At 44.0% G+C, this 15,504-nt stretch overlaps 1 protein-coding gene across 4 annotated transcripts in view; it reads right to left on the bottom strand.

Moving 5' to 3' along the window:
- Nucleotides 1–15,504, bottom strand: part of WDR17 (WD repeat domain 17) — a 1,003,384-nt gene that overhangs the window by 149,975 nt on the left and 837,905 nt on the right. For all 4 annotated transcript variants that reach the window (XR_014978161.1, XM_085641859.1, XM_085641857.1 and 1 more), the window contains one exon: nucleotides 1,876–1,977. Coding sequence is in view for 3 of the 4 variants with exons in the window: in XM_085641859.1 (XP_085497985.1) it covers nucleotides 1,876–1,977 (102 nt within the window). In the remaining variant the exon portion in view is untranslated. The remainder of the gene's footprint in view (nucleotides 1–1,875; nucleotides 1,978–15,504) is intronic.

Here is a 15,504-nt window from a genome sequence, read left to right as displayed (position 1 = left end):
ACAGTGTGTGCGTTGTAGCTGGACTCACAAGTCGCATATGAGGATGTCAGGGTAAGGGACCTTGAGAATTATTTCTTTGGATAAAATGGGGCCATTTGCTACATTGGGCTCTGATGCCATGTTTGCTTTAGTGGCAATTGATTTGTTTTCATGTCGGCCAGAAGTAATGTTTGTGAAGCATATTGATGCCAAAAATGTCATAGACTTTTTATAGAAAGTTTTTGTCAGGGAAGGTGTCCCGAAGGAAGTTGTCACCAACTTCAGAGTTCAGTTGGTGTCAAAGCAGAAGACACTACTCTTGGGAAATCTCAATATACGTCCTCAAGGATGTAGGTTTATCAACCTCAGGGAAATGCTTTGGTGGAGAGATGGACCAAGGTGTTGAAAGAAAGCTTACAGCTATCTATGGGTGATGGTGGAGATTGCAGAAGGGCAGTGAATAATGTGATTTGGGCCTATAGGACTACGCCCAACAGTGTTACTGGTAAGACACCTAACAAGTTGATGAGAGGTAGAAAATTTTGTTCCGCATTAAGACACAGATGGATGAATAGATTGAAGAGAGGTGATATTGGTGGTGGAATGGGTGAGAAGCATGAATAATGCAGGTTGCAGGGTGTGCAAGATAGTGATTAGAGTAAAATTGGAACTTTATCTGAAAAAACAATTGTCACAATTTTCATGTCCTTTGCGGGTGAAGCGTGTTGGAATATTTTTTGAGGAACTGTCAGACAGTAGCGTATGGAATTAAAAAATATTATAAAATTACCTGAATACTTAATGATGCCAGGTAGAGGTGAAAAATGGAACAAGAATGAAGGTCATGAGGTGAATCTGGGGAAGAAAATCTTCTGGAAGTCGTCAGAGTAAGGGAAAAATATGTTAGCTGATAATACATTTTCTAAGAGAGTGATAAGGAGTCCTGAGGGGATGAAGAATTACAAACTGTATTAATGGTAATAGCTTTGGACTTTGTAGGGTTTATGGTTCCATGTACTTTGCAACCTGTAATGCTTAAATACTTGCTATGCTGGTGACTAACCTTCATTTCAGGGATGTTTGGTTCTATTACATTTCCATGCTATTATATGCTGTATGTTTTGGGAAGTCTATAGTTTCTTGTTCCTTTTATTTTTTTAATGTTATTCTGATGAAGAGGAAAGATGTATAGTGTCCACTCACTTGCCTCGCACTCTGTGTGGAGTGTGATGGAGGCTGAGGTGAGAGCACCCTGACTTCCAGTAATGATTCAGTGGGTGTCCACAGAAGTGAAAAGGTTAAAACCTCCTGCACTAGAACACAGAACTTAGATTTAAAAAAATCTATCTATCTATCTATCTATCTATCTATCTATCTATCTATCTATCTATCTATCTATCTATCTATCTATCTATCTATCTATCTATCTATCCATCTATCACACAGAACTCGGAGGAAAAAAAAGGAAAGTATAAAGAAGAAAAGGTGTGAGCATCAGACTGAGGCTGTATAGACCAAGTACCATGCTGCTTAACTACCACATGAGGAAAGAAAGCTGGAAAAGAAAATTTGGGTATTTAAAATACAGTTTCCCCAATAGCTGTTCAACCTCGAGTATGACGAGCTACAAAACAAGATTAAGGAATAACTGAGTTGCCTACATGCACTGTGCAGAGCTTTCTTGGAAAAAAACAAAACAACAATAATGTATTTAGCACGGATAAAAATATATTTGTATGTAGGTATGTATTGTAATGATGGCATTTATATATTGTTTTGTCAACAAACGTGAGAAATAGGTGTGGACGATGCTGTAACACAAATACATAAAATATCGTATACATTTACATCAGCATTTCACCCTTACGTTTAATAAGAACAAACATATAATCTCACCTTGTGTACTCGTAGAGTGCAGGCACGATGCTTGTGTACTGTCTTCTGATGGCTAGGAGAGCACCAGCATAACCACATAATATCAGGAGCTCATTACGAACTCTAGAAAAGAAAGGCATTGATTTGGTGTTTCCAAAGGTAAAGGGGACTCAATATTTGTATTTTTATCAATAGATCAGGAACACAATGCTCAATTTCATCCTCAATATTTAATATGAAATATAAAATACACTGTTACCATGGTAAATATAAGCTAGCCAAACCGTGTCAGATATATTCAAACTCTCAATATATGGGGACAGACAACCAAATTGGAACGGCTAGGAGTTGAAAGCATAAGTATGATAGATTTCAAGTGAAGAGGTTACCAAGAACAGCTTGAACAAATAGGGGTCCCCTGTGGAAGTAACATCCTGAGACTAATGCTTGCATACTGCATGTGGCAGTGGCGGCCGGCAACATTACTTTATGGTGACACAATGCTCAAAACACTCGCCATATATGCTGGAACTGCAGGCTCTGAATAAGGTCTCCTTCATCCTGGTGCCCTTCCGCTCTCCTCGGAATTGGGTAGAAAGGGAGGGACTTCCTCCATTGTACAACGCGAAACCAACCAATCAGGACTGGTTGGAGCAGGCTAACTCAGTGCTCATTTTGAGGCTGAGGGCCAGCGGATGCAATCTCTCGGCTGTTTCTCAGCACTGGGATTGCAGGCTCTGAACTGCGCAGGTCAGATTGGCCAGCTGAAGGCAGCCGGCCAATATGACCAGCGCATTGGCAGGGGCTGAAGTAATAGGGGAAATGCACTAATCAGCCCTGCCCCCTGGCCTCGTGCTGTAACAGCGCGAGCCTGGGACACTTTCATCAAATTTTATTTATTACCATTTCCGTAATGTGTGTGCCTGCTGCGTGGAGGGTAATGCCTGGTAGAGGGTAACAGAGAAGCCGCCACTGCAGACACCCCGGTCATTTCCTTTATACCCACATGCCTGTGGCAAACAAATTATGTTATCTTGAACCTTAGGGAGCACCCAGGGACACCCTTTGATGTTGATAATCATGGATACCATACGAGAGACAGATTCAAGCAGCCATGATACAGAATTAGTTGTAAGAAGGAACAGGTGGCAGGGTTGGAGAATTACCAACTATAGGAAAGTGCGACTGAAGAAAAGGCTACCTATATTATTTAAATGTTGATTCTGATACAGGGCCGACCGGCCGTAGCAGACATCGGGTGTCTTTCCCGTGGGCTGGAAGGGTGTGGGCCGGTTTTGAAGGGGTGGGGGGGGGGGGCGTTTTTGTTACTGGGGGCCGATTTTGCATCAGTGCTGCAGTTTCGGCCCCCTGTAACAAGAGCAGCAGCAGTGCCTCCCACCCTCCTTGGGGCCAGGCCCGATTTAAAGGTTGATAAAGCGTTGTAGACAGTTTTAAAGAATCTGAAGAGGCAGAATAGCCTCCATTACAACCAATGTTAGCAACACTAAGTAACTTTTCCTTCTGATGGATGTTTGCATTGAAGATTCTTTATCTTTGAAAAATTTCCCCAGCAATACCTACCAAAATTGTAAGGAAGCTTTTGGAAATGTTCTAAAAAAGACAATATATACTGACACGGATTTTCTAAACAAAGCTTCCAATGTAGCACTTTAACTAATACAACAATGATTAGAGAAACTGTGTAGTGAGAAACAGGTATATGCTTTAATTACAGCTACTCCCTCCCCAGTCCTCCAAGAACCAGACATAGCAGAACTCATCACCTATCACAAGCTTTACATTCTCTTCATCGCGGAAGTGATTAAGGGAAGAGTCCTTGCTATCATTCTTAAGTCCTCTTGGACCAGCACCATAGGCGCATACGTGAGACTAAGTTCCATGGAGATCCTAACATGTCCCTTCTCACTGTCTGCAACTGAGACCACTACCTTCCATTCCATGCCTGTTACTGAAGGGTTACACTACATCACAAGCATTGGCATAGCCAATAGGTCTCGCCTTTGGGACCTTATCAGTGTTTAGCCATGCAACAGTTGCATAACTAAACACTTATAAGGTCCCAAAAGCGAGACCTATTGGATATGCCAAGCGGCCGCAAAAGTGAAAGTCATCGCGATCAAACATCAAAGCGGCCGTACGGCCGCTAAAGTGAAAGCAATCGTGGTAAAAGCGTCGCGCGCGCCCGCGCACATGCACTGTAGCTCTAGGCTGGCCTGGTAGCACTCTTTGGAGCCCTCTCAATAAGTCTCGCAAGACCAGCGCATGCGCTGGGTCAGGCGAGACCTAAAAAACAAGCATTTGCAATGCAATAGGTCTCGCGTTTACGCGAGTTTAAGCTATTGGCATTATAAATGACAATGCCTTTTTATTTATGTTTTAAAAACCAAAACATAAATAAAATGCATTGTCATTTACAATGTCCATAGCTCAAACTCGCTAAAATGCGAGACCTATTGCATTGCAAATGCTTGTTTAAATCGCATCTATGTGACCTGTAGGCAACGGACTAGAATAGACCTCTGGAGGAAGGCACGTTGTGTGGGGTGTTGGGGGCCACTCTCTTGCATTTGGCTTGGGCTTATTTCGGGATTCAGGGATTCTGGAAGGAGATGGTGCCTATAATTGTGAGGGCAATGGTCTTGGCGATCCCTCTAACTCCGCTGGCATGCCTCCTGAGGGTGGTGGTGAAGCCCAAAGGATGAAAGATTCCCTACAAGCTTGTGCTACTTTCAGGCGAATAGCCATTGGGTGGATGATTACTCGAGTGCTTCTAAGGTCTTCGTGGCTGCGTGATTTTCTAGAATAGAGGGTGGCGGAGAAGATGCACAAGCGCCTTACCCGTCCTGATTAGGTTCCCTTGGACACGATTATGCTGTGGGGGTCCCTACTTAATAGGTTTACTGATGAGGGTGACTCTGGCTCAGAGGATGGCTCAGATGGTGAGTTGTGATTTTGTGCCTATGCCAATGTATAATAGATGTGACAACCATGTATGACATTGCTGTATCACTTGCCTTTTACTGGGCTCGATGACTTGGATTAAAAATGTCTTGCTCCCTTACTGGTTGTTAATTTTTCTGCTGCCTATGTTCTGCCGTGCACACTGCTATACTACTTGTACTGCCGTAATCTGTGAATGTGATGTTACTCCTTATGTACGTTTGGGGACATGACCTGCGTATTTATGCTGTTTTCTGTTGTACAAAATGAATTAAAAAAGTTTGTAAAAAATATGCATAAAAATTATAAAGTACCCTGATTTGTTCATCGTCGTGTATGCTGTACTGAAAATAACCGAAGCACTAATGCTTTTGTTTGGAATTTTCTTTCTGAATACTCAGGAGTTTAGCGCAATCTCACGTATTTGCCTTGAAAACATTTTTAAAACTCGGTGACAATTATAGAAGTCCAAATCCAGCAGGTGGCTCGTACATTCCACCCAAATCGTTTGATTTAAATATGCACACCCTGAAATGTATCCAAAAGTATTATTGTTTTTTTCATGTGCTTTTATTTCTTGCATCTCTAAGAAAGTGGTTCTCGTGCCAATGCTGTCAAACATAAGAAATGCATCGGCTTTGTGCAGGTAAATCTCGTGGATGTTATTAAAAGTGAGAGTTTCACAACTGGATGTCTGAAATTCGACGTTTTCGTAAATACAGACAAATGCGCGAGTAGCTATTCTACAGTCCTGCACTATATCCATAATGCACACTGGGCCATCATTCTTGTTCGATGCGTTTTTGTTTTAAACATCAGCCACATGCATCCTTTACAAAGGCATCAATAATTATGCTAGTGTTAAACCGGCAGATGGCACACATGCCAACTAGTTCTATTTTCAGAAACTAAAATATTTCTATTTAATTACTTTCGCCTAACAGATAGCCACATGCCTAATACACATTTCTTCCAGACTAACTCTGGGTGCCCCAACCGTAAACAAAATGTGTTTTTTCGAGCATCAGGCGATGTGAAAACACATAAGGCAACAGGTGCACAAGCCCACGCATCTGCACAGTGACAGGCACGCAGCGTGCACATTCTTTGCATATGAGGGGTCTTTCCTGTGAAAACCACGTGAGGGGAAGGTGTGTACGCAACGACTGAAGGACAACTAACAACAAGGGGAAGAGGGAGGAGAACTGGTGTAGGGAACAACTGGCAAACAATATCGATGAGGTAACAACAATGGCGAGGAAGCAAGAGCCAACAAAAAGTGCTTGAATTTGAGAGCGACCAGCGGAAGGACGGTAATAAAACAACTCAGCAGTACTTGGCACAAGCTCCATAGAAGGGACAAATACATAAGGAAGAAAGTACTCATTGACCAATGAGAAGCAAGGAAATGAGTGAAGATTAAGCCAACCAATTCTAAAGCATTTGCAGGCTCTAAGCACAATTGTTTTTTTTTTTAAAAACAAGAAATCTCGCAAGCGACAGCACATACCCGGTCTCTGGCCCATGAATCGAGGTGGTAAACTACAATACGATGTAAACCACGGAAAGATAGTTTGTCACAATAAGACACCCTGATTAGACGTATGGGCAGGGGGTCGTTAGGCTATGCAGCTGGAACTAACATGCAACCTACGCAGACTTAAAACTAAAGCAGTAATGCCCTGTCGAACGAAGATCGTGCTACGCTTACCAAAGATGACGAGTTTTCAAAAGTTCCCCAGTGTGAATCGCCGAACCGCCGTGATATCGTGTTAGTGAGTGCTGAAACATGGCTTTCGTCCGACAGGGCGTTACGTGCAGCCGCGAAAGTGAAAGTGATCGCGATCAAAGCGGCCGTGTAGCCGCGAAGGTGAAATTAGGCGCGGCGCGCGCGCCCGCGCACATGCACTGTAGCTCTAGGCTGGCCTGGTAGCACTTTTTGGAGCCCACATACAAAATATCTCTTCGAGCCAGCGCATGCGCTGGGCTCAACGAGACCTAATGAACTGATGAAATTACATGCTTTCAAAGGATTCTTTTCTAAACACTACACGTTTTAAGAGCCATAAAAATTAAATCCTAAATTAATAAAGTAAGCAAACCACACATAATCAGAGAATAGGAAAGCATTCCGAAGAAAAATCACCATTATGAGGAGAGAAGACATTTCACGTCACTTACCTGGGTAAAACATTGTCTGACCTCAGCCCTCTGGGGCTGAAAATTGCATGGGGCCTGGTCCCAACCCCTGTCCCGACGTGGTGATTGACGCCCAGTTTATTAGAAGATATTGTTTTTAAGGATGTCCTAGCTACCACCATAGACACACATTTTGCTGAAAATTTCAACACTGCTTCATTCCCGTTCATAGAATGGGAGGCGTTTGAAGTCGTAGTGAGGGGACTATCAATTACCACATTCATTGGGGAAGACAGAGTATCCTACGAGACCTTACGCATCAGAAACACAATTAGGGATGATACATACGTAGACCGACTCCAGGACACCAGAATTAAATAGGCCTATACACAAAAATTACACCTGCACGGTGATAAAGCAGATACACTCCTGGCCTGTATGATTAGGCTGAAATCGTCACCTACACCTGTTCTTTTAGTAGGCACACCCGCCTATGATCAATGCAACACCCAGTTAGACATTAAAACAGCTTTCACAAATATTACGCTGGGCTCTATGACAGTCATTCCCACCAGTCCTTTGAAGACATTGAGGCCTTCCTTGATACTTTACAGATACCTCGGGTCTCAGAGAACCTACGGGAAGGATTAAGGGCACCTCTAACACCTGAGGAGCTTTGCCGTGTTAAAAATGAGTTGGCACTTAATAAGGTGCATGGGATGAATGGTTTATATATCAAATTTTATGCACATTCTCTTGGCTAATTCCTCAATTGGAGAAACTTTTTGAATGCCTACTTAGAGGCAGGCTCCCTACCACCCACTACGCGACAAGCCCTGACAAGCCCTGGTTACATCACTGCTCAACCCTGGCCAGGATCCGAAAGACCTGTCCTCCTATTGTTCTCCGTCACGTCTGAAAACAGAGTATACAATATTGAGTAAGGTGTTAGCTAGACAAATAGCTTACCTTGCTCCCTGGGCTAATACATATTGATCAATGTGGATTTGTCCCACGGTGAAGCACTTCATTGAACATACGGTGCTTGTACCAGGTTATGGAAGTGGCAAAAGATCTTCACGAGGCATTCGATACCTTGGAATGGGACAACATGTTTGCAATGCTAGTTAAATTCAACAATCCTCCCATCTTCATTCGCTGTGTCAGGCTCCTATATATTAGCCCTACCCCGAGAGCAAGGACTGGAGTACATATATAATCCCCGTACTCAATATTTCGAGGAACCAGACAGGGGTGTCCACTATCACCTCTATTATTCATCTTAGTGATGGAACCTCTGGCACAAAACCGTAGGCAGCTGGTAGGTGACTGGGGCATCACACAGGGGCCTCAAATACATGCTGTCTCTATGTGCGCGAAGACATGATAGTGTATGTTACTGACCTCGATATGGACTTAACGCCCATTTCTAATTTACCTCATTCATTTGGCAGACTGTCCGGTCTATGGGTCAACCACACTAAGTCTTAGGCATTTTTGTTTCAAGGTCATATAGCTCAAGATACTCTGCTCTTAGGTGTCACGACCCCCTCCTGCGCCCTCTGTGTAGTGGGTGCTGTGTGCAGGCCCCATGTTGCATTATTCTTGTGGCATTTAATGGCTTGCTATGATACCATGACTGATATTCCCCAGAGCCCTAGGTTCAATTGCACTTGAGTCTCTGGGAAGCATTTCTCCAGATCAAGTGGACCTCGTCCACTGTTACTAGGGCCTTGGTGTTCTTTTACATTTTACATATTTGGGTGAAAGAGATACATTTGTTTCCTGGCTAATTGGTTCCATCCGTCCTGTTGCACCTGCCCTTCCTTAAAGGTCAAACCATTGTACTAGTACGTGTTTCCTTCAGGGGTCCTTGGGAGCCTTCCAGTTTACCACATGCCACAAGTGAGCCAGCTACATCCATTGGCCTTCCAACATGGTATATAAGCCGCAACCTAATCCAGAGCGTGGTTGGCCTTTATCTCTGCTTGAACACACTTCACCCGTCCCACTCACCCGCAGAATAATCCAGAATCGAGCAGCGCTCTAGGCTTCTTCAGTCCAAACTGAACCGGTGGTTCCAGTGGTCCCAGGTCTGTCGACGTCTTCGTCATCTCCGCTTCCTGCACTGTGACTCCTGTTCCCCTGCAGCTCCCTGAGTTAAGGCCTCAAGATCTTCTTCGAACTGCTGGTAAACTGGACGGCAAGGCTAGGTACTTGATATCAGGTTAGTGCGCACTAATCCTTCTAATAGTGTTTGGCAAGACTGAGGGATCAGCACCTTCAAGACTGTAGACATGATCTCCAGGCCACCCCGTGATTTCTTCCAGTGCTTCAGATGTTTTCACACTCCAGACACTTCTTGCAAACTTGGTGCTTGCACTGTAATAGCGCAAGAACTAAAGACACTACATCTGTGTTTCTCTGATGAACAGTTGTGACAAGAAAAAGCACATAAGGACATTTGAAATATGTGCAAGTTTGATACAGAGATCTGTATTTCAAGTTGATCCTTGGGAGCACCAGAAACTCCACTCTGTGTTTTGTTTTACCCTTGGGAATGCCAGAAACTCCAATCTGTATTTTGACTTAATTCTAGGGAGTACCAGAAACTCCAATCTGTGAATTTGGGTATTCTGCTCTAGTGCCGTGTTTCTGATTGAAGCCTGTAAGTGCATGTTAATGAAGTCAAAATATGGCCATAGTATAATGATGTTTGTTCACTTTGATGGTAACTGCCTTCTCTTGTTATTTCCATTGTATTGCTCTTCACAAAACCCGAGGTCCTGGTCCAGTACATAACTACATCACAAATACCATAGGTCTCGGGAGTGCCAAGTCCTGCTATGCAGTGTTGCAAAGCCACTGAGCAGATCCATTACCGCAAGTCTCTCTTTCCTTATTTTATTCCAACCTTCCTTCCCCCCTTTTATAGTGCATGATTTACGGAGTCTGGTTCCTTGATCTAGTGCGGCCCGAGCGGGATAGGAGGTCCAGCTTCAGCTCGAGTATTGTCTCCGCGGTTGGGACAAGGTGAGTGCATCACATTAGGCACACAACATATATCAATAGCACATCATACGTTTAAATACCTTGGTATCAAAATTTATAGAACCAGCGCAGATTTAATTGACAGGAACATAATAACAGCATTATATAGCTGAAATCCCAAATACACTTCTGGATCACATTGCCTATGTCAGTAGCAGCCCTGATGGTACTGGCTAAGACTGGTAATGTTGCCCCGTCTATTGTGCTATTTTGTTAATTTACTGTTGTCATCCTCGTGGCAATTTTTTTAAACTCTGGATTTGTTGCTGATAGAACTAATCTGGGGCAGGGGAGGTGCAGGGTTGGCCTACTTAAGATGCAGTTACCACCTGAGGAGGACGGGATGGGTGCCCCAGACTTCAAGGCTCATTGCTTTGCAGGACAACTACAATGGCTGTCAAAGGGGTTGGCGGGTTTGCACTTAACTTGAAATGGCTATATATGACTTATGTTATGACTAGGCTCACTACATAGATTGTAATTACCGGGAGTGACATGGCCCCCTCACATACCCTTGCTGCTCATTAATGCATAAACATACTGAAGATGTGCTCTCCAGTACACTAACTCACCCCGAATTATGCTCCTAATATATCACTGAGAGGCCTGCCCACTCCTGTGGGTATGCTCACAGCAGCCAGGCTTTAGCTATGGGAGAGCTGTGGGGTCATGATGGTGGGGGACCTCTCCTCCAAGGGTGCACTACTGCCCCATTCAGACTTTAAATATCTGCATGGTTTGCCAGGCTCACTTTTCTTAAAGCACGCTAACCTTCTTCACTATGTCCGCACTCACTGGACACGAACAGGGACTTAACCCGAGACTCATATGCTGATACAAGCAGTCTATGAGATGGGTACCTACAGATATCTAATTAAGCAGATGTACAGTGGTTTACGTGTCCATTTATGTACCTCTTTAGCCCCTCTATGGGCTTAATGGGAAGAGGACCTGATTCAAGTCTTACATGATAAAGAATGGCCTTTCCTCCTCAATTACCCAAGCAGTCTCATGCAATTCACATTTTAAATGTATTCAATTCTCACTCTTACATAAAGCATGTTTAACACCATTAAAACTTCATAAAATCTTCCTCACAGCCTTGCCTAATTGCCCTAGATGTCGGTAGACTCTGCAGTTCTGCTGCACATGTTATGGGCATGCCCTCTACTGACATCTTATTGGGCATATATAAAGAGTGCGCTTTTGGTGCTTAGGGAGGGCCGCCAGTGGGGCAATGTAGAGCACTGTCTATTGGACCTCTAGATCTAAGTAATCTGAAAGCACAGCGCATATGTGGTCCTGCCGCTTCTTATGGACAAGCAGCAGATTACCAGACAATGGAAATCCCCTAGAGCATCCCTTGTATTTTGCTGGTGGGAAGAGGTCATATGGTGGGTGACTCCCGAAAGTTATGCATTGGGCAAGGAGGAATATCAAGGTTTATGTAAATAGCCTATTGCACTTGTCTGGGATGACCTTTTGGAGTCATGTAAATCTCAAAAAGACTCTGACTGATGACCACTATCTAGATCACAGTGCCTCTATGTCAATGGTACCTGACTCCCACCAAGGCTACCCTTACACGTTGCCTCGACTTTCTTTAGACCTCTCAGAGTATGTGTGGTCTCACTCACTTTCTTATATGCTTTATTGAAACATGGATTCACAATGGCAATTTGGGATTAGGGTTGTGGGCGGGGGGTTTTACATTGTTTAATGGTTGTTTTTGTCTTTTATCGCTTGTTTTTTTTATAATTGCCAATAGAGGGCCACTATAATTCCTCGAATGTATCCATTAAGTGACAGATTTTTATACAATTGCCCCCTAATTGCTGCTTGTTATGTTCTCTTGTGCCCGACCAACTCCATTGTATGGCTTTATATGGACTGTATGTGATTTTTTCCCCTTTTTTAGGTCTCGGCTAGTGAAGGCTGCGCTTGCGCAGTCTCGCTCGCGAGATTTATTGACTTGGAGTAGTGGGGCTTTAACCCGCCCCTCTTCTCTCCTCTTCTCCATTGGCTGGCCTCTGAAATGCTGGTCAGCCATTGGAGAAGAGGTTTGTCTCTCCAAACAAGCCCCGTCCTTTTGTGATTCGGGGGCGTGTTTTTTTTTGATTCTTTCTCTGGGCGTGTTTTTTCTCTCCAACACGCCCCCGAATCGGAAAACGCCGCTGCCTTTCTCCGAGGCATTTCTGCTTGACCTCGGAGAAAGGCGGCAAGGCTCAGCTCAGGGCACCGCAGTCTGTCACCTTCATTTCTGGCTCCTAGAAACAGCCGCTCAGCGCCGCCACTCTTCGAGCCTCCGCCGCGGCACAAAAGGCAGATCGCGCTGTGTAGGTAGCCGCCGCTGGGGGCCCCCAGCAAGAGGGCAGATCCCTCTGCGTATGCAGCTGTCTCGTGGGGCCCCCAGCAGTCTCCAATGTCGGCTGCTCTCCGCAGCGTGGCACGAACCCAGTCCCGGCAAGTCACTCACCAGGGACCACCTCGGGGAGCACACCACTACCGCTGCAGGGGAGCAGATCGGAGGAGTGTCCGGTTCCCAAGCAGGGCCAAAGGTCACCACTGATAAGTTTCTGGGCAATGCAGGCACAGTATGAGGGCAATTGTGCGGTTCCCGCAGTTTGAACAGCAGCCGCCAGTGTCTACTGCGACACAGCGCGAGGCCCAGTGGGTGGAGTCAGACCACGGGCTCGCGTGAGCTGTCACACCAGTTCAGCAGCACTCCACCGGGCCACAGGAAAGGCCATACACCCCGGGGCGGAGCACCACATACTTTTGCCCAGGAGTTCACATCGGAGCCGCAGGGTGGGTGCAGCAATCGTCAGGTAAAGTTGCAGCGCGAAAAAACGCGCTGCATACGGATAATAGGGGCTGACACGGGAGGCCTCTGGCGGAGCCCTATGCCAACACGTCTTCCTCCATTCGCTACAGGTAAATGCAGGAGAGAACGGGGTTGTTGAGCAGGGCCGGGCTGGCTTGCCCGGGCATCGGGCGTTTCCTGTAGCAAAAGTGGTTCACAGTTAACCTCCCCCACGACCCTCCAGCTGGTCCGACATAATTGCCAGGCCTACTTTGGGGTTCCAGTTCGGCCCTGTTGTTGAGTATTCTACCCAGGGCTTTGAGTGGGATAAAAAAAAAATGTGTGGGGGGCTGGTGGTGTTGCGCGGGGTCTATACGACTTGTATTTTGCTGTCTCTTTTGTCATTGCATCCAGCCATAATGATACAACAAGTAACATGATACCTACAACAAGTTAGGACTATTGGCTTTGTCAATCGTTGTAAGTTGCATAAGATAAATTAGCAGTAACTGTGGCTTGTATATAATATTGAAAAAGCATCCACTTGAAGCCCTAGTGACACCACGACAATGTTACTGCTCCTGAGTTTCAAAAAGAGACAACAATATAATCATGCAGTGGCTGAACTCGACAGATTAAGAAATATATCCCAAATTATATAGAACAGTCGGTAGACGCATGCCTCTACAGTGTTCTCTTATATTTTGAAAACAGAATTGGTCAAGTTCGTATACTTTCAAAGTTCCCTTTTCAAACAATCATTATCAACGCCAAGTCTGGCCCTCGCACGGTAGTGCGATTTTTGTTTAGTATTAATACAATTTGACACTTCGGGCAGCAGTTTCAGCAGAGAGGACAAAGAAGGAATGGGCATGGAATCCAAATACTAATCATGCATATTAGTCTGGGCCACTGGCATTTTGCGATTCTGCAGCTGCAGCGTTTTCCTCATAATTATGGATTTGCCAAACTTCCCAAATAATGCTCGCATAATAACTCTCGCTTTTGAGAGTGATTAAGCTATTGACATTGTAAATAACAATGCCGTTTCTTTAAATGTTTAAAAAACAAAAACATAAACAAAAATAATGTCATGAGCAATGCCAATAGCTCTAACTTTAACAATGCCGAGACCGTTGCATTGTAAATGCTTGTTTATTTAAGTTAAAAATGCAATAACATTTGGTATTAAAAAAAAAAAAATGAGGAGAGAGGGCTATTGAAAAAAATCCATACCATAAAAACAGACCAGTACATAACGCCTCTGAGCATGATAAAAAGGAAAAAAAAACATATCATAGACCGTTTGAACATCCATTTCAATTTCCTCAGAAGAACTGGAATTTCTGTGTGTCTGTCCCTTCTTCCCCAGAATGAAGACATGTCAGGTCATTCTCCAACCCCTAACTGTTTTTAATATATGTCTTGAAAGTTTTCCATGTATTTTCAAATTTATGGATCTTGAATATATGTACCAGATCCTCCCCACCATCTCACCAGCAGGGTGATTTATTTTGTATTGGACCAGAGTTAGTCTACCAGCTAAGAGGAAATGTTTGATCTGGGTTTTCCTATTTGGGCGTATGTGGAATATAGTTTGTCCTCTACTGGGTAGACCAACAATATTATAATGCAAACTAATGGCAATTCTATGCCTGCAATATTTTGACAATGAGCAACAGTGATCCTTAGTATGGTTGACCAAAAGGCAAGACCACAAGACATATTTCATCATGCCTCCTGTTTGACAATATCTCCAGGACATAGCAGAACTCCTGAACTTGGGTTTGAGCCTGAATGATGTTTGTAGGCCTTCTCTTTTATATTTAGTACAGATTAAAATTGTTGCAGCTCTCAACCAAATGGACTCCCCATCCTCCTCATCCAGACTCCGTTTGAGTTCTTTCATCTACTTCGTCATGTAACTATGTTGAGTCTGAGTTGGGCTCATATCCAAGCCCCTCTTCAGGTTGAAGCAAGCACAAAAATGTTTCCATTGGGGTCAATTATCAGCAACTCTAGAACCACATATCACTGGTCTCAGTCCAGTTTAATACCTGTATTTGTTTAAATCTAGTTCATGTGAAAATATAACTCTTCACACTATATGCAACTCCCCACACTCCTCCCTAGTTTTGAGGTGTTCATTGTCGAAGAAATCATGTATTCTTTATGAGCATATACTTACTTCCTCCAAGTCAAGAAATGTGGGTCATGCAGTCGTGGTAGGAAGACTGGGTGGGTTGGTGGGAAAAGGGTGATGGGAATGTAGTTACCTTGTTGCTTTTAATCAAGTTCTTCCAATGGCCTAATAGTGTGTCAACAGTGTGTGATAGCATGCTATTTTGTGGCCTGTAACAGGTGGGAAGCCATAACAAATATTGAAGTATGAGCAAAATATCGTCATCCAAAGCTTTGTCTTATCAGACCTCATTCAGTTGAGTGCTAGCCGAATATGTGGAGAAAAAAAGTAATGTGGGATATCTGCTACTCTTTTGGTTAATTCAAGTTAGGTTTAACCAGCCCCATCGATACAGATACTTGAATAGAGAATCCAGCAAAGTAAGGAAACTGCTATAGTTAGCAGGCATTTGAACTCCAAGAGAATGAAGAGTACTCCCTTGTAGTTAAAACCTCCATTTTGTAAATATTGCGTAACCCTATGAGTAAGATGTGCCACACCCATGCCTGAAAAA

This window comes from Triturus cristatus, chromosome 2_2 (genome assembly GCF_964204655.1).
Source record: "Triturus cristatus chromosome 2_2, aTriCri1.1, whole genome shotgun sequence".
In the NCBI taxonomy this organism is placed as follows: Eukaryota; Metazoa; Chordata; class Amphibia; order Caudata; family Salamandridae; genus Triturus; species Triturus cristatus.
The sequence above is the reverse complement of the archived record's forward strand: the minus strand, read 5'-3'. Positions and strand labels throughout refer to the sequence as shown.